This window comes from Schistocerca cancellata, chromosome 3 (genome assembly GCF_023864275.1).
Source record: "Schistocerca cancellata isolate TAMUIC-IGC-003103 chromosome 3, iqSchCanc2.1, whole genome shotgun sequence".
NCBI lineage: Eukaryota > Metazoa > Arthropoda > Insecta > Orthoptera > Acrididae > Schistocerca > Schistocerca cancellata.
In genome coordinates, this window is record NC_064628.1 from 860,262,732 (window position 1) to 860,281,160 (window position 18,429).

At 41.6% G+C, this 18,429-nt stretch overlaps 1 protein-coding gene across 1 annotated transcript in view; it reads left to right on the plus strand.

The window, feature by feature from the left end:
• The window catches only part of LOC126175912 (E3 ubiquitin-protein ligase RNF144A), a 127,662-nt gene extending 109,470 nt beyond the window's left edge, over positions 1–18,192 (plus strand). Inside the window, exons 3-4 of the mRNA XM_049922980.1 lie at positions 3,548–3,882; positions 16,686–18,192. Coding sequence (XP_049778937.1) covers positions 3,548–3,882; positions 16,686–16,934 — 584 coding nt within the window. The 3' untranslated portion in view covers positions 16,935–18,192. The remainder of the gene's footprint in view (positions 1–3,547; positions 3,883–16,685) is intronic.
• The last annotated feature ends 237 nt before the right edge of the window (positions 18,193–18,429 follow it).

An 18,429-nucleotide genomic window follows, 5' to 3' on the forward strand; every position in this document is an offset into this window, starting at 1 on the left:
GTCTGACCACCACTGTGATTGTTAAGCTTACTTCTTAGGGATAGTAACATGTAACAATATTAAATGATTTTTGGTAGGGAGGGGGGGGTTCTTATTGCTTCTTCTACTGCATTTTTTATTTTGTTTTATTTATTTATCTTTACTGCTCACTGAAAATTGTGACCAAATCCAACATGTGTTGGACTTGGTCATTGCTGGGAATTTTCCTGTACTGACTCTTTAAACCGAAGCCTATGTGTTGTTTTATTTACACAGCTTAATCTTTTTTTACAGCCTCAAGTACTTTATGGTCAGAAGTTATTTTCCTGAGCCAATTAGGTGCTGACCATGCCTTGTATGGCAAGCAGATAACATAGAAAGGGCTTTGATGTCTGGCTTGGTGGTGTACTAGTTATTAGTAGCAATTTGTTAGTAGTCCAAACTTAGCAAAGATGAAGCACTTCTTTCTATGAAATGGAGAAAAAATAATGTATATTTGACCAGCTGGAATTGCAGAGAAGTAATTGTTGTAGCAAACCAGCTCATGACTGTACCATTGCTAGAATAAGGGGCATTCAAAAAGGAAATGAGTCTGATGCATAATTACCGAAACCAGTAACTGTACGTTAGAAGTAGTAGACCCTGGCTGTTGACACTTGTCCCACTGTGACACAAGGCGGTGAATTGTTGTCTCATAAAATTTCCGGGGCTGCGATGTTAACCAGTTCACACATACAGCTGGATGTTATCATCCAAAGTAAATTGTTTGCCCCTCAGACCCTTTTTAGGGGACCAAGATGGCCCCCTTATGATTTACTTCCTGCAGCATGGAACAACAGTGAATGCCCAGCATTACTCGCAAACCTTTACCACTCTTCGCCAAGCAATCAAATCAAAAATCTCACCATCCAAAGCCCCATACGGCCAACACAGTCACGGCACTCCTGCCGAAATTCAAATGGGAGGTCCTCGGCCACCCTCTATGCAGTCCAGACTTCTCTCTCTGCAATTACCCCATTTTTGGTCCCCTCAAAAAGGCTCTGAGGGGCAAACAATTCACCTCGGACGATGACGTCCAGCTGTACATGCGGAACTGGTTAACATCGCAGCCCTGGGAATTTTATGAGACAGCCATTCACCACCTTGTGTCACAGTAGGATGAGTGTCTCAACAGCCAGGGTTAATACTTCAAACATGCAGTTGCTGGTTTCTGTAATTATGCCTCTGGCTCGTTTCTTTTTGAACACCCTATATGTATTATAGGGAAATCCTTTGTCTTTTGACAACTACTGCTTTCTTTAGAATTCACTGTTCATGCTTGGAAAAGTGATTTTGCTGCAGGTGGCATGATTTGAATCCACTAGGACCACAGCTGCAGAGTGCAGTACCTTTCTTATAAATAATCTTTGTTCTCTGCCATTACTCTTTCTCAGACGTGCATTCTTATTAGCATTTTGTACAAAAGCATGCTACCAATAACTTTGTTTAGCTAAGTTTTGTTGAAACTCTCGCTGAGTAAATGATCTTTAAATGTTCTGTTTGTAAGCTCACACAGTTGGCTTTCTTTGTGTGTGTAGCTCTAAATTTCTTTAGGTCCACCAAGAATGTACCACCTGTGGTACGTCTTTGGTAAAAAGAAAATAATGCAGTCCATCCACTGCAGCATAAAATCTCTCTTCATGTACATTTAAACATTAAGTATCTGAGACTGTAATAAGTTTACTTTAAATGTCACTGGTTGTAATGGTGTCCACTGCCTCTCACTACAATGAGTGTGATTTGTAGTTTTAGGTTCTTCGCTACATTTTCCTAAATTTATTATTTGAATGGTTTTGTGGTGTGAACTAAACTATGAAAGCTTCTACACTTTCCCAGATACAAAGAATGATTTTGTATAAATCAGGCGCAGATTTTGTGAAGTAGCCTTTCATCAATGCTATACTTGCCTAAAATACACATTCAATCTTATTTGTATGCGATTTTCCATTTTTATTGAAAGACTAATCCACTGTAAAAAGTATTGCCTTAGTTCTCAAGTTTATTCCCAATGATTTTTTGTTACAACTAAGTTGATGTACATAATGTTAGTTGATTAGATTAAATTAGATGTACATTTGTACCATTAGCTCTGTAGGGAGGAGATCCTCCAGGATATAGAACATGCCAGGGAAACAAGAATACACCTTAAATATGTTACAATCTTTCATAGCTCATAGGTGTTCGTGTAGATTTAAAGTATAAGCAGACAAATGATAGCTTTGTTTTGCCTAGTGACCATTGAATAAGTATTTATGTTGAAATATTTATTGTGCCATGGCACCAAAAACCCAAATGGTGAACTTCCTAATCCATATCATCATCATCAGCAGCAGCAGCATTTAAGCTACAGGTAGATACAATGACCTGTTTATAAGGTGAAAGCTTGACAACTTTCCACAGCAGCCTCTCCTTACACCACCTTTTGCTCATACGATGAGGAATGACATTTAGTAGCACATACATGCTACTATAAACCAAAGTAACTGTATGTGCCAGAAATATAGTAATTGAACAAGAAACAATACAGAATTCCTCCTTTTACATTCATACATTACACACAGATGTACAAAAACAATTTGACGCCCAAGTCCTGTATACCCAAAATGTTCAACAAGACTTTTGAGAGTTTTCACCACATTTAAATGGACATTAAATGTAATTTATTGTTCTGAAAAATCTTGTACATTCACACTTCAGGATGACTACTGAAATTACACTAAAAACAATATTTTGCATGTAACTCTCATTCTCCTTTGACGATACCTTGAAACTTTGTCATTGCTACCAATGTGAAACAGAGGGAACAATTAAGTATTGTGCATTCTGACAGTATGATGAATGACCAGAAACCACCACCTTTGTGTAAGGTTGTCCCCCCCCCCCTTCTTCCCCTCCCAAGCAGTGACCATTACCACTGTCCTCATATTTTTGTGTAACAGCTGTTCTCCAGTCCCCCCCCCCCCCACCCCACTCCCCCCCTTTCCTCCTGAGCAGGAACTAAAATTTATTTGCATATCAGTTTCAAAGCATTCTAACTCAGTTTTCAGTGCACTACAATATTATATGGCTATACAATGCTATATGGCTGCAAATTGGTATGCAGGTATGTTAATTTTGGTAGCTGCTTGGCGGAAAAAAAATTCTTGAACATCGCAGCTGGAGACGTAACAATTTTCCTCCACAACATAGCGTCTTCATATCATTTGTGATAGACCATTGGGAACAACATATTTGCATGTCTGATCGCAGCTACTGGCATATTGTGTATTGCAGTAGTGCTGCCCCCCCCCCCCCCCCAGTATTGTATTAGCTAATATACAATGCATAAATTGAAAGAAGAAATAATGATATTTCATAGTTATCTCTGTGACATACATCTTTATGATATAATTAGCAACATTTTTAGATGGCTGTTCTCAGAAGATAAAAACAAGTAGACAATAATAAGACAACCACTGTGACATTATAATTTTATGAATTGTGCCCCTTCTCTTGTTACATGGTATTGAGACAGCTATGGTGTTTCCAGAGGTGGACCTGGACGTGGCACGCACGTGGTGTCCCCGTGCTGGTTGTGAGACAGTTTGCTCAGTGTGCCCCACGGAGAAGTGCAGACCACAATGCGTGCACTGTCCCACTTGTGCAGATGACTTCTGTTCCAACTGCCGTCGCCCGTGGCATCCAGGTGTGCCATGCGAGCAGGCAGCTCCTGCCTCCGAGCCACCAGGCATACCATTCGACTCTGACCTCATCAAGTGCTGCCCCATGTGCAATGTGCCCATAGAGAAGGATGAAGGGTGTGCACAAATGATGTGCAAGCGCTGCAAGCATGTTTTCTGTTGGTACTGCCTCGCTTCACTTGATGTAAGTACACAACAATAGTATATGTGTGCTAAAAAGGTACTATAGAAATATTTATGTACTTAATTTTCTGTTACATACAGTCTTTGTAACATTAATGCTCAATCATTGAACATGACACTAAATTTCCCTATCTTCTTAGAAATCCAAAGTGCTCTCATCTGTAAAAGGGGATTTTTTGGAAGATCTGGGGGTTTCTGTAGAAAAATTGCATCTTGAAATGGCATTTTCTAAGGAAGCTGCTTGATGGACAGCAGAAGACAGCATGTGGGTCAAAGAATAGAAGAAAGTTGGCCAAAGAAAAATGAATAGTGTAATCTGTAGATAACCAAAGTTTCAGAACAGCATTACTCAAGAACCTTGTTTGTCCAGATTAGGTCATACTGCATTACCAAAAACTCAGATAATCTGGAAATATTCTATTATGCTCATTTTAAAATTACTTTTAGATTGAGTTGAGTGGTAAGGGGTCAGCTGCCAGCCAAGTGTAGTTCTTTCTTGAGCAACGCATACACTCCTATTGCCAGTTATGTAGGTACATGCAAAATGAACCTTGCATAATGTAGCTTGCTGCATGTTGCCAACATTGCCCCCTTCCCCTGCAATCTTGTTGTCACAAAGTTATTTTAATCAGAATATAACTACAAAGACACCAATATGTACTACAATAAAAAAACCTTTTATTTTGGCACTAACATGAAACATTTACTGGCACTTAAGTGTATAGTTACTGTAATCTACTCACATTTATTTACTAAAATAGTGAGTATGCTTCTTTAGTTTAAAACTTGTAGCACTTGAGAGCAGCACAATCGCTTAAATGTAGATGTAGATGTAGATCATCTGTTTGACTGAAGTAGTTTTTGGCTGACATTCTAGATAAACCATTAGTTTTTACAGCTATGCAGTTGCCTGCACATGAGTCATTATTTCTTCCTCTGAAATGTTACTCTTGTTGACCACTTCACTATCACAGTTATTCTCTGTAGTACAACAGGCAGCAATAAAAATTTTGTCATTGGTCATCAGGCCGTATCCCATGTCACCGTCATTCTGCAACCTAGGCACACATGACACTATCACTTACAACCAAACCACCAAGAATGTTGGACTCACATATAGTGGGGCCATACTGTTTCCCATGACTTCAGAATATAGAGTTCAGTAACTTCATCCCAAGAAGGTGCAACCATAATAATCACATCTGTGATATTTACCGATTTCAGACCAGAAATCACACCAACTTCTCCATCTTCTTCAGTTAATTTCCCCAGTATCTGTATATTGCTATAGTTTTTTATGTTCTTCAGTTCACCTTAATCCATTGGTTGCAGAAGAGACACAACATTAGAAGGGAAGAACTTCGCTCTGGTGTCACCACTGATGAGGTGCTCCACTCCTGGATGTACCTGAAAATTGTCAGTAAACAAGGTGGCCTGTCCAGTCATGCATTATTTTGTTATTTGTATACTACTGGTGAACATGACCAGTTAACAAGTTTCAGTGGTTGTGTATGTTTTTATTTACCTATCAGCAGGATAGGGAATTTATGATTATTTTGCTACAAGCAAAAACTGTAATGTATCTTTGCATCTTTTGTAACGCATTGCCAAGTCATATAATTTGAAAGCTAGTGACTTTCTGGTGCATTCAATAAACTAGTCCAAATACATTTGCAGTATAAATCTGATGTGGGCTAGCTTTTGGAAGAAATAGCTTAAAATTCTTTTTTAAGTATTCTGCAGTCAGTGTATCCCTCTAAAAAATTTTACGTGTCACTAAAAGCTGATGAGCTTTCCCTCTTCCCATCCTACCTTAGCGAGAGGGAATTTATGATTATTTTGCTACAAGCAAAAACTGTAATGTATCTTTGCATCTTTTGTAACGCATTGCCAAGTCATATAATTTGAAAGCTAGTGACTTTCTGGTGCATTCAATAAACTAGTCCAAATACATTTGCAGTATAAATCTGATGTGGGCTAGCTTTTGGAAGAAATAGCTTAAAATTCTTTTTTAAGTATTCTGCAGTCAGTGTATCCCTCTAAAAAATTTTACGTGTCACTAAAAGCTGATGAGCTTTCCATCTTCCCATCCTACCTTAGCTTGTTGTGAAGTTGGGTAGCTTGTTGGTTATGTTTAGTGCCTTTTTTTACAGGACTGGATCATATATCAAAACATCATGTTCTGTTTTCCCAACCAAACTAACAAGGCTTCATCTACCCTTACAACAGGAGTGCTGTCACACACTGAACATCTATAACAAGAACATAAACAGGATTTACAGTACATTTATCTTACCTTAGCTGCTCGTGACAATTCAGTGGCCGTACCTCTATTACTAACTTATTTGGTTGGTCTCTGTCTTCCTCAGATGTGTCTATTGATTTGTCATCTGCCTTCTCAGTCACGGACTCTTTGCTCAAATTCATATTGACTGATATTATATTGTCAGTGTTCTTGTCTATCAAAATCTCTCTCCTCCAGATGTCACAGCACAACTTTTTAATATAATATACAGACTTCTTCAGTTTTCTAATGTTACAAGAACAAAAGCATCAGACACTGTTTTTCTCTGAGAGCAAGGTGGTTGATGTATTGTAACTACATACCTAATTCCAGTTGCGAGATTTCAGGTCAGTCGGAAGGAAACAAATTTTGTTTTACATGTTTGTGAGTGGAATAAACAGGCGAAAGTTGGTGTTCCTTCACATTGTCACACCTCAAATCTGGCTCATTAAGTATCTGATAACTGGCCTGCCAGGATCGTACCTAACTTTTTATTAATCTAGCACAGGTCTGTCCAACATTTTAACTTACCTGGGCCACACCTATATCTTTCCGTACAAGCTCTGATTTCACTTATTTTATCATGGTGATCATTTCTCCCTATGCAGGCCAGTGTCAACAAAATATTTTCGCATTCAGAGGAGAAAGTTGGTGATTGGAATGATGTCCACCCCAAATCCTGTATCATTTCAGTGACTCTCTCTCCCCTATTTCGCAATAATACAAAACGTGCTGTCCTCCTTTCAACTTTTTCGATGTGCCCTGTCAATCCTTTCTGGTAAGGATCCCACACCGCACAGCAGTATACTAAAAGAGGACAGACAAGTGTAGTGTAAGAAGTCTCCTTAGTAGATCTGTTACATTTTCTAAGTGTCCTGCCAGTAAAATGCATTCTTTGGTTAGCCTTCCCCACAACATTTTCTAAGTTTTCCTTCCAAGTTAAGTTGTTAGTAAATGTAATTCCTAGGTATTTAGTTGAATTTACAGCATTTAGATTTCACTGATTTATCATGTAACTAACGGATTCCTTGTAGCACTCGTGTGGATGACCTCTCACTTTTCGTTATTTAAGGTGAGTTGCCAATTTTCTCCCCATACAGATATCTGTCCATTTATGAATGATAATTCAGAGTTCTCATCTTTGAACCATGTATGAAAAATAACCCGAAACTTGTGTTATCGTTGAGAAGTGCTACAGTTGACTGTTAACCAGCACTTTCGTGTGACACTGCTTTTCACACTGTCACTTTGCCAACATATTTTCAAGATGTAAGGTGTGTGAATCCACATTGCACCTCAACTAAGTCATTGGTCACTTTAATTATGATGATACTTTTTTTACAGCAAAATCTAATGTAGATCATCTATGTATACTCATTCCTTCTTATATCATTTAAATGTAAATTTCGTGAACAGAACAATTCCCCCTGCGGGCCTGGGGTTAGAATAGACCCGAGGTATTCCTGCCTGTCATAAGAGGCTACTGAAAGGAGTTTCACACCTTTCGGCCTTTATGTGATGGTACCCTCTAGGGTTTGACCCCAATTTTTCAAAATTTTCCTGAAGAGCGAGCCAATTAGGGAAGGGCACCTTACATGGTGCAGCGTGTCCATCATATATTGAGATTTTTAGCCCATTTTCTCATCGTGGCATTGCAGTCTCACTCATCCTCCATCTCTTGAGCGAGGACACCTTCCTGGGTGTGTTTTCCTCCACCCACTAGGCAGTGTCGTTTTCTGTGCTGACAATGACCATGGAATTCCTTGCACCTCGTATCCAGCATGGTAGCCAGTCCGTTGTGTTGGGGCTAGCGTATACCCTATTGGTTGTAGCCTCCTGACTACAGAGGGATTGCTCTGTTGATACCTGTGCCGTTCACTCCCCAAGTATGCCAAGGAGTAGATGCCCATCATGTTGGGGCATCGGAACTCCTGGCAATGGCCATGGCCATCCTGCAAAGTGGCCTTTGCTGCGGCTGGGTGGCACCTGTGGGGAGGGCCCTGATGGATTGCGCGTGATGAGGCATACCACGTCATCACTTGCTGGTGATCAAACACCAGCAGTCTTGAAGTGTTCCAAGTCTCAATACAATGCAAGGAAGTATGATCCTAAATCATTCCCCTCCCAAGCCACACCAAGGGAGGAATGCCAGGCTAAGGATGGCAGTGCACCTTATTCCCCCGTACCTCATATGTACAAGAACTCATGAGGGCTTTTTTTGTCTTGGTGAAGCCTCAGTTTTTTGTAGAGCATTTAGAGGACAAGTTTGGGGAGGTGGAGGGCTTGTCCAAAATGCTGTCAGGGTCAGTCTTGATAAAAATGGCATCCTCTGCCCACTCACGGACATTACTCGCTTGTGACAAGCTGGTGTATGTTTCCATTACCACCACGCCTCATAAGAGCTTAAATATGGTCCAGGGTAGTATATTCCATAGAGACCTTCTTTTGCAGCCTGAGGACGATCTGCGTGCCAACTTAGAGGACGAGGAGTTCATTTCGTCCGACACATCCATCGGGGTCTGAGGGATAATCAGGTTGGACCAGTGCCTTCATCTTGGCCTTCGAGGGTGACACATTACCTGAGAAGGTCAAGGTGGTAGTCTACTGCTGTGATGTCAAGCCATATATCCATCCCCCAATGCGGTGCTTTAAGTGCTAGAAGTTCAGCCATATGTCTTCCCTCTGTACTTTCAGCATCACATGTCAAGATTGTGGACGTCCATCCCATCCCAATACTCAACATGCCCCGCCTCCCATCTGTGTCAGCTGCAGAGAGCATCATTCCCCCTTGCTCACCAGACTGCAGGATTTTACAGCGAGAAAGGAAAACCATGGAATACAAGACCCTGGACCGACTGTTCTACACTGAGGCCAAGAGGAAATTTGAGCACCTTCATCCTGTGGCCATGACCGTCTCTTATGGCACCACTACGAGAACAGTTGTAGCCCCATCAGTTCCAAGAGTTCCAGTCGGCTCTCGGAGCCGGAAGACTACACTTGCCCTCTTGATGGTGGGGAGGGGGGGGGGGGGGGGACACTTCCCTCCCTGTTGCGCCCCCAGCACCTACCTCAGGAGCACAGTCCCCCCTACCATCGGGGACACCAGTCCCCACTTCTCAGCCGGAGAAGTGAAGTATTCTTCGGCTCCTCTTCCTAGGAAAGAGTCCCTTGGGTCACTCCCTTCTCAGGTTTCTGATTGTGGGAAAGATGACACCCGCCAGTGGCTGAAGTGCCCAAAACCAGTTGGCTGTAGGGTTTCATGATCATCATCAGACCTGGAGACTGAATCAGTGAAGCCCTCCCAGCCAGAGAAACCCAAGGATCAGCGAAAGAAATCCAGTAAGAAGACCCCCAAGACCAAGGGAATTGGCAAGGCACCCACACCGCCGCCGCCTACAAGTTCTGCATCTGAGGATGAGGTGAAGGGACTGGCATCTGTTAAGGACCTAGATCTCGCCAAACCCTCAGACACAATGGATATAGCTTGTTCAGGAAATAAGTCGGAGGCAGCAGGTGACCCTGAGGTGTAGACTGCCTCATTGAGTGTTCCATGCCTTCCCAGTCTCATGATCACGTCATCCTCCAATGGAATTGCGGTGGTTTTTTCCACCACCTGGCTGAGCTATGGCAACTGTTAAGCTTTGCATCTGCTTTCTGCATTGCCCTCCAGGAAACCAGGTTTGTGGCAGTGCGGACCCCTGCCCTTCGCGGCTACAGGGGATATTACAAGAACCACAGCGAATATAATACACTGTCAGGTGGAGTTTGCGTTTATGTCCTGAACTCTGTATGTAGTGAACCTGTGCCCCTTCAAACTCCTTTTGAAGCTGTAGCTGTCAGGATATGGACGACACAGGAAATAACTGTCTGTAATGTATATCTCCCTCCAGATGGTGGGGTACCCCTGAACGTATTGGCTGCAGTGATTGATCAACTCCATAATAACACCCATAACCCCTTTTGGGGTAGCACCATGCTTACTGGCTGTGGCAGAGATGTCGAAAATTTTCTGTCCCAACTCGACCTCTGCCTCTTAAAATACTGGGGCTGCCACACATTTCAGTGTGGCTCATGGTAGTTGATTTACCAATTTGCAGCCCAGGACTCTCCCATCTAGCCACTGGAGAGCACATGACAACCTGTGTGGTAGTGACCACTTCACCATCTTCCTGTCACTCGCCCGGTGTCATGCCCATGGATGCCTACCCAGATGGGCTATAAACAAGGCAGACTTGGTAGCCTTCACCTCTGCTGTCACTGTTGAATTGGTGCCATTGATGTTGTGATTGAGCAGGTCACTACAACGATAATTTCTGTGGCGGAAAACGCAATCCCTCATTCTCTATGGTACCTCAGGCAAAAGACAGACCCTTTGGTGGTCACCGAAAGTCACTGAGGCAATTAAAGAGGATCAATAAGCTCTACAGTGACATAAGCACACCTTTCCCTAGATCACCTAATAGCCTTTAAGCGACTCAGTGCACGCATTCGCCTGCTTACAAAATGAGGGAAACAGGAGTGTTGGGAGAGGTATGTGTCAACCAGTGGGTGCCATACGTCACTTTCCCAAGTCTGGATGAAGATCAGACATCTTTTTGGGTACCAGACCCCAACTGGTGTCCCTGGCATTAACATCAATGGCGTGCTCTGAGCACTTTGCTGAGCATTATGCTCAAGCCTCTGCGTCAGAGAACTATCCCCCAGCCTTTCGCACCCTCAAACGATGGATGGAAAGGAAAGTCCTCTCGTTCACTACAAGCCACAGTGAACCCTATAATGCCCCAGTTACACAGTGGGAGCTCCTCAGTGCCGATACACAGTGCCCTGACACAGCTCCTGGGCCAGATCGGATCCACAGTCAGATGAGTAAACATCTCTCATCTGCCTACAAGGGATATTTCCTCATCATTTTCAACCGGATCTGGTGTGATGGCGTCCTTCCATTTCATTGGCAGGAGAGCACCATCATTCCAGTGTTCAAACCCGGTAAAAATCCACTTGATGTGGATAGCTATCGGCCCATCAGACTCACCAACATTCTCTGTAAGCTGCTGAAACGTAGGTGTGACGGTGGTTGGGTTGGGTTCTGGAGTCTCGTGGCCTACTGGCTCCATGTCAGGGCGGTTCCCGCCAGGGTCACTTTACCACTGATAATCTTGTGTCCCTTGAGTCTGCCATACGAACAGCCTTTTCCAGATGCCTACACGTGGTTGCCATCTTTTTTGACTTCCGTAAAGCATATGACATGACCTGGCAACATCATATCCTTGCCACATTGTATGAGTGGGGTCTCTGGGGCCCGCTTCTGATTTTTATCCAAAACTTCCTGTCGCTCCTTACTTTTTGTGTCCAAGTTGGTGCCTCCCATAGTTCCCCCTGTATTCAGGAGCATGGCGTTCTGCAGAGCTCCGTATTGAGTGTCTCTGATTTTAGTGGCTGTGAACAGCCTAGCAGTAGCTGTAGGGCCATTGGTCTCCCTTTCTCTGAATGCGGATGACTTCTGCATTTTGTATTGCTCCTCCAGTAATGGTGTTTACTTAGGACTGATTTTCGATGCCCAATTGACTTAGCTACCTCACCTTCATCAGCTTAAGTGAGAGTGCTGGCAGCACCTCAATGCTCTGTGCTGCTTGAGCAACACCTGCTGGGGTGCAGATCGCTCTATGCTGCTGCAGCTCTACAGAACGCTTGTTCAGTCCCACCTTGACTATGGCAGTCTGGTTTACGGTTTGGTGGCGCCCTCAGCATTGCGTTTTCTTGACCCAGTGCACCACCATGGCGTTCGCCTAGCGACAGGAGCTTTTAGAATGAGTCCGGTGACCAGTGTTCTGGTGGAGGCTGGAGTCCCTCCATTGCGGATCCGACATGCATAACTGCTCACCAGTTATGTTGCACACATTCGTAGTTCTGAGCGTCCGAATTACCGTCTCCTTTACCCACCCATGGTAGTTCATCTTCCACATTGGCAGGCCAGGTCAGGGCTAATGATTGAGGTTTGCATGCGATCCCTTCTCTCCGAACTGGAGTCCTTCCCTTTACCACCTCTACTTAAGGTCCATTAACGTACCCCTCCATGGTGTACACCTCATCTGAAGCTTTCTTCTGGAACTTTTGCAAGGCCCTAAGGACTCCGTTAACCCCGCCGCTCTCCACTGTCACTTCTTCTCCATTCTTGACGTGTTCTGGGGCTCTGAAGTTGTTTACATCAATGGACAAATGGCTGATGGTAATGTTGGCTTTGCCTATGTCCACAGGGGCCATATTGAACAGCATTCCTTGCTTGCTGGCTGCAGTGTTACCCTCGCCATCCTTTGGTAGCGAACATCCAGGAGTCCATCTCTGCCCTGGAATGGTCCAGTCGTTGTGTTTGTGTGGACCCTAGGACATGTCAGAACCCGAGGCAACGAACTTGCTGACAGACTGACCAAACAGGGTACGCGGAAACCATTCCTGGAATTTGGCATCCCTGAAACTGATCTGCGTTCTGTCTTACGCCGCAAGGTTTTTCGGCTTTAGGAGATGGAGTGACAGTATGCACAACGAACTGTGTGTCATTAAGGAGATTGCAAATATGTGGAAGTCTTCCATGTGGGCTTCTCACAGGGAATCAGTTGTCCTTTGTCGGCTCCACATTGGCCATACATAGCTCACATATGGTTACCTCCTCCATCACGAGGACCCACTGGCTGTGGCTCCCAAATGACAGTCGTCCACCTCTTGCTGGACTGCCCTCTTTTAGCCGCTCTGCAGTGGACTTTTAGCTTTCCCAGCACCCTACCTTTGGTGTTGGGTGACAATGCCTCAACAGCAGCTTTAGTTTTATGTTTTACTCGTGAGGGTGGGTTTTATCATTTGATCTGAGTTTTAATGCATGTCCTTTGTCCCTCTGTGTCCTCCACCCTAGGGCATTTAGGGTGGAGGTTTTAATGTGTTGCAGAGTGGCTGGCTTATTGCTTTTTTATTCTCATAGTCAGCCAGATATGGTAATCTGCTTTCTTGTTTTTAATCTCTTCTCTCGGTTTCTTGCGTCTCTCTGTGGTTTTCTTGTTTTGTTTGTTTTGTCCATTGTAGTGTTTGTTGTCCTTCTGTCGCTCTTCAGGTTCTTCCTTTCTCCTGTTATTGTTCCGTACATCTTCTTTGTTTTCTTCTTTCCCTTGGGTAATTGTTCTAGTTGGAACAAGAGACCGATGACCTCGCAGTTTGGTCCCTTTCCCCCTTTTAAACCAACCAACCAACCAACCAACAGAACAATTTTATCACTTTCCGTTTCTTGCCTTTAAATCCAGGTCTGTATGACGAAAGCTGTTTAGTTTCCCCAGAGTTGATATTTCCTTGTATTATTCATAATAATGCAGAAATCTCTGCCTAATGCCACATTTGTCTGTATCATCTATTGAATATTCATTGTGAGTGTCCACTTCCCTTTTTTCTTGGAGTAGATGCTTGAATCCCAGTCCTTTTGGAACTGCCCCTCACACCCCTCCCCACACCTGTTTCTCCCCTCTTTCTATAATTAATTTGCACACCAGCACCTTTTTGTTTCTGTGTTCCATTTCCTTTGCAATATTGTTACAGATGTTGTTGCTGGTGCAAGATTTAATTCCTGTTTATGCACAGGGAGTAGTGAAGAAATGATGTATTTAAATATAATAGCTTATTTACTGAAATGCAATAAAAAGCATTTCACTGCTGTTTTTGCACCTCACAAACTAACATTTAGTTGGTAACATTTGTGCAATGATATTTTTAGAAGCTAATATGTGCTTATGATAATTATTAACCTTCGTATGACTATGTCTCCTCTTTAGAAAGTAGTTTCATATTATTTGAATATTATGCTTGTTACACCACACTAAGCTAGGTATTCCTAATAATAAGCAAGGTATTCCTGAGAAAATATGCACATTTGATTACTAATCTGTATGCAGTGGCTGTTAATGTTGCACTGATTAGGATTTAGCTGAATGCTACTTACTATACAAATTATTCAGATAGTTAAAGGAGACAACAATTTTATTGTGATGGGAGGCCGGAATTCAATAGTAAGAAAAGGAAGAGAAGGAAAAATAGTAGGCAAATGTGGACTGGGGGGAAGGAATGAAAGAGGAAGCCACCTGGTACAATTTTGCACAGACTATAATTTAATCATCGCTAACAATTGGTCTAAAAACCACACAAAAGGATTGTATATGTGGAAGAGACTTGGAGACACTGGAAGGTTTCTGATTAATTATATAATGTTAGATTTTAGATTGCAACTGAAAGAACCAGAGGTAGATGGTTTCAGAGGGAGCATTAGGGAATGATTGACAAGAACAGGGGAAAGGAATACAATAGAACGGGTAGCTTTGAGAGATGAAATAGTGGAGGCAGCAGAGGATCAAGTAGGTAAACGAGGTGAGGGCTAGTAGAAATCCTTGGGTAACACGAGAGATATTGAATTTAATCAAGGATAGGAGAAAATATAAAATTGCAATAAATGAAGCAAGCGAAAGGGAATACAAACGTCTAAAAAATGAGATGAAGTGCAAAATGACTAAGCAGGGAATGGCTGAGGACAAATGTAAGGATGTAGAAGCATAAGACAACCACCTGTATTAGTATCAAGAGCTCAGATGGGAAACCAGTCCTAAGCAAAGCAAAGAAAGGAAAGTAGAAAGGTGGAAGGAGTACATAGATGGTCTGTACAAGGGAGATGTACTTGCGGGTAATGTTATGGAAATGGAAGAGGACTTAGAGGAAAATGAGAAGAGAGATATGATACTGCATGAAGAATTTGATAAAGCACTTAAAGACTGAAGTTGAAGCACTGCCCCAGGAGTAGACAACATACTGTTAGAGCTACTGGTAGCCTTGGGAGAGCCAGCCACGACAAAACGCTTCCATCTGGTGAGTAAGTAGTAGAAGCTGACCTTGGGGAAGATCATTTTGGATTATCCTACAACTTCTCATAGAAGATAAGTTAAGGAAAGGCAAATCTATATTTATAGCATTTGTAGGCTTGGAGAAAGCTTTTGACAATGTTGACTGGAATACTCTCTCTCAAATTCTGAAGGTGGCAGGGGTAAAATACAGGGAGCGAAAGGCTATTTACAATTCGTACAGAAACCAGATGGCGGTTATAAGAGTTGAGGGACATGAAGGGAAGCAGTGGTTGGGAAGGGAGTGAGACAGGGTTGTAGCCTCTCCCCAGTGTTATTCAATCTGTATATTGAGCAAGCAGTAAAGGAAACAAAAGAAAAATTTGGAGTAGGAATTAAAGTTCATAGAGAAGAAATAAAAATGAGGTTTGCCAATGACATTGTAATTCTGTCAGAGACAGAAAACAACTTGGAAGAGCAGTTGAAGGGAACAGACAGTGACTTGAAGGGAAAATATAAGATAAACATCAACAAAAACAAAACCAAGATTATGGAATGTAGGGGATGCTAAGGGAATTAAATTAGGAAACAAGATACTTAAAGTAGTAGGTGAGTTTTGCTATTTGGGCAACAAAATAACTGGTGTCGGCCTAAATAGAGAGGATATAAAATGTAGACTGGCAATGGCAATAAAAGCAATTCTGAAGAAGAGAAATTTCTTAAGATTGAATATAGATTTAAGTGTTAAAAGCCTTTTTCTGAAGGTATCTGTATGGAGCATTGCTATGTACGGAAGTGAAACATGGGCAATGAACAGCTTAGACAAAAATGAAATAGAAGCTTTCTAAATGTGATGCTACTGAAAAACATTGAAGATTAGAAGGGTTGATCATGTAACTAATGAGGAGATACTGAACAGAATCGATGCGAGAAGAAATTTGTGCACAACTTGACCAAAAGAAGGGACGGTTGATAGTACATATTCTGAGACATCAAGGGATCACCAATTTAGTACTGAAGGGAAGTATACGGGGTTAAAGTCGCAGAGGGAGACAGAGAGATGAATACAATGATTCAGGAGGATGTAGGTTTCTACAGTATGCAGATTCAGGAGGAGCCGCACAGGATAGAATAGCATGGAAGCTGGATCAAACCAGTCTATGGACTGAAAACAGCAACAATGTATTAGCAAACAGTAATGGAAGAAAGTGACTTCTTAACATGAACTAGCTGATCTGCATATGCCAAACTATTACATTGTTTTTATTTTATTATGTTAGTTTATACAATACTATGTTTGTGTATCAAATGACGAGTGAGTGTAGTGGACAGCCCATCCCTTTCCATTGACATCATTTCTTTCTCTATTACTGCATCAAATTTACTTCCCTAGGAGTCTGCCAAAGTATCTTTAATGTATCAAAAATTTGTAGTTAATTGAACAAACTGTATTTGAGATAAAAGATCAGGAATCTGAAAAGAAAACTTTGAGAAAGTTCGAAAGTATGCAACAAACAGCTTTTTCTCATAAGCAAGAATGTAATGAAACAGTTTAAAGAATTTTGCACATATTTCATGGATCCAAAATCAGGATTTTTTAAAAACTATGTTTTGTTGTTACAGTTATAAGAAATTGCAAATTTTTCCTTTTTCTTTCAGGATGACTTCCTTCTACGGCACTACGATAAAGGACCTTGCAAGAACAAACTAGGCCATTCACGGGCCTCTGTCATCTGGCACCGGACCCAGGTGATTGGAATATTTGCTGGCTTTGGAATCCTGTTGCTTGTGGCTTCACCATTGCTGCTGCTGGCTGCACCGTGTATTGTGTGCTGCAAATGTCGCATCTGCAGTGGTGGCAGTAAGCTTGACAGTGAAGATGAGTTGCCTGATGAATCTGCATCTTGAGCAACTAGCATACTGACTTTTTTTAAAGAAGTACTGATTCTGTAGTGTCGTGACAGGATAAAATGCCAGTGAGTGTATCCATAAGCACTTAGTGAAGGACTGACTGTTTTTCAACTGAAATGTGCATTAGGGATAATTCCCTGCTGTCGCGAGGACTGAATTAGTGCCAGCTTTTGTGGGTGACTGAACTAATGCATACTATTTTGTAAATGGAAAAAATCACTATAATGTTCATCTTTTTCTTGGAGTTATTTGGTATTTGTAAGGATATCCATCTGTGTTGATGGTTACTGAAGTTAATAAAGAGTTACTTTCACTTTTTTGCTTCATTAATGAAGTATGGGTGATTGTTACATTCAATTATATTTCACTGTTTATTTTCAGGATTTTTATAGCATATCATCAAGAGGGTTATAGAAGCTGTCACTTTGAGATGTGCCTATGAAAATAAATAAAGACAGAACAGACTGATGCCCATTTTTCAGTTCTCATTTATGACTATCATCCTTGAGGAAGAGATTGCAAGAGACAAGTTGTATGGTTTAGATGGTACGTTCCTCTTAACTGTTTGTTTCCTCCAAAATCACCTTATACACATCTGCTCACTACAACCATTAACACACAATTACGCGACAGGGACACAGGCAATTAATAGAGGCTCTAGCGTAAAGAATAGGATTAATGCAGTGAATACTAATTTGCAATGCCTTGCAGTTCTTCTGTCCAAGACATTCTTTTTATGCAGTGAACCAACAAGTGTATTAACTTGCTGAAAAAAGTTAATTCAAAATAATTTTCTTTGTTATGCAAATCAAAGAAGAAATCGTACAATGGCTGGCGCATTTGATGGTACAGTTTTTCTTTTCCCTTGTAAGTCATTACATTTCAGTTTCTATAAACATGTTACATTTTAGTGTACTTTAAATCACTGTCATATAATTTGTCATCCTCATCAGAATTATATAAAAGGGGGGGGGGGGCTTATCCCATAGGCAGAGACCCAGCTATGCTCCATTGCCTTTTGAACTGAGGACTTAAATACCATAAAAAATTGATATGGTTTCTACGGCGTAGGCTAAAGTGAAAAGTACAAAGTAGGCCACAATGTAAATGAAGTATTCGGCATTGTTGCCCGAGACAATTTTTCTGTATGTCAAACATTCATTTGTTATATTATCTTGATATAATCATTTTTCATTTATTGGAAAATTATAATAAATTTAAAGAGTGGTGTTTTCTTAACCAGCTCTCTTTGAAAGTAGCTGTCTTGCATGCCAGTTTCAAATAATAAAAATTGGTACTTAACATTTGTACTTAATTATCCTCGGACATTTCACAGTTCCTTACTTTTTAAGCAGATTAAAAACTGAAATAGTTGTTTCATTTGAATCCTTCATGAAACAACAACACACTGGTATCCATAGTTACCAAACTTATGATTTGGGATTATATATTATACAAAGGTATATCAGAGCAACAATGTGTGCATATTAAC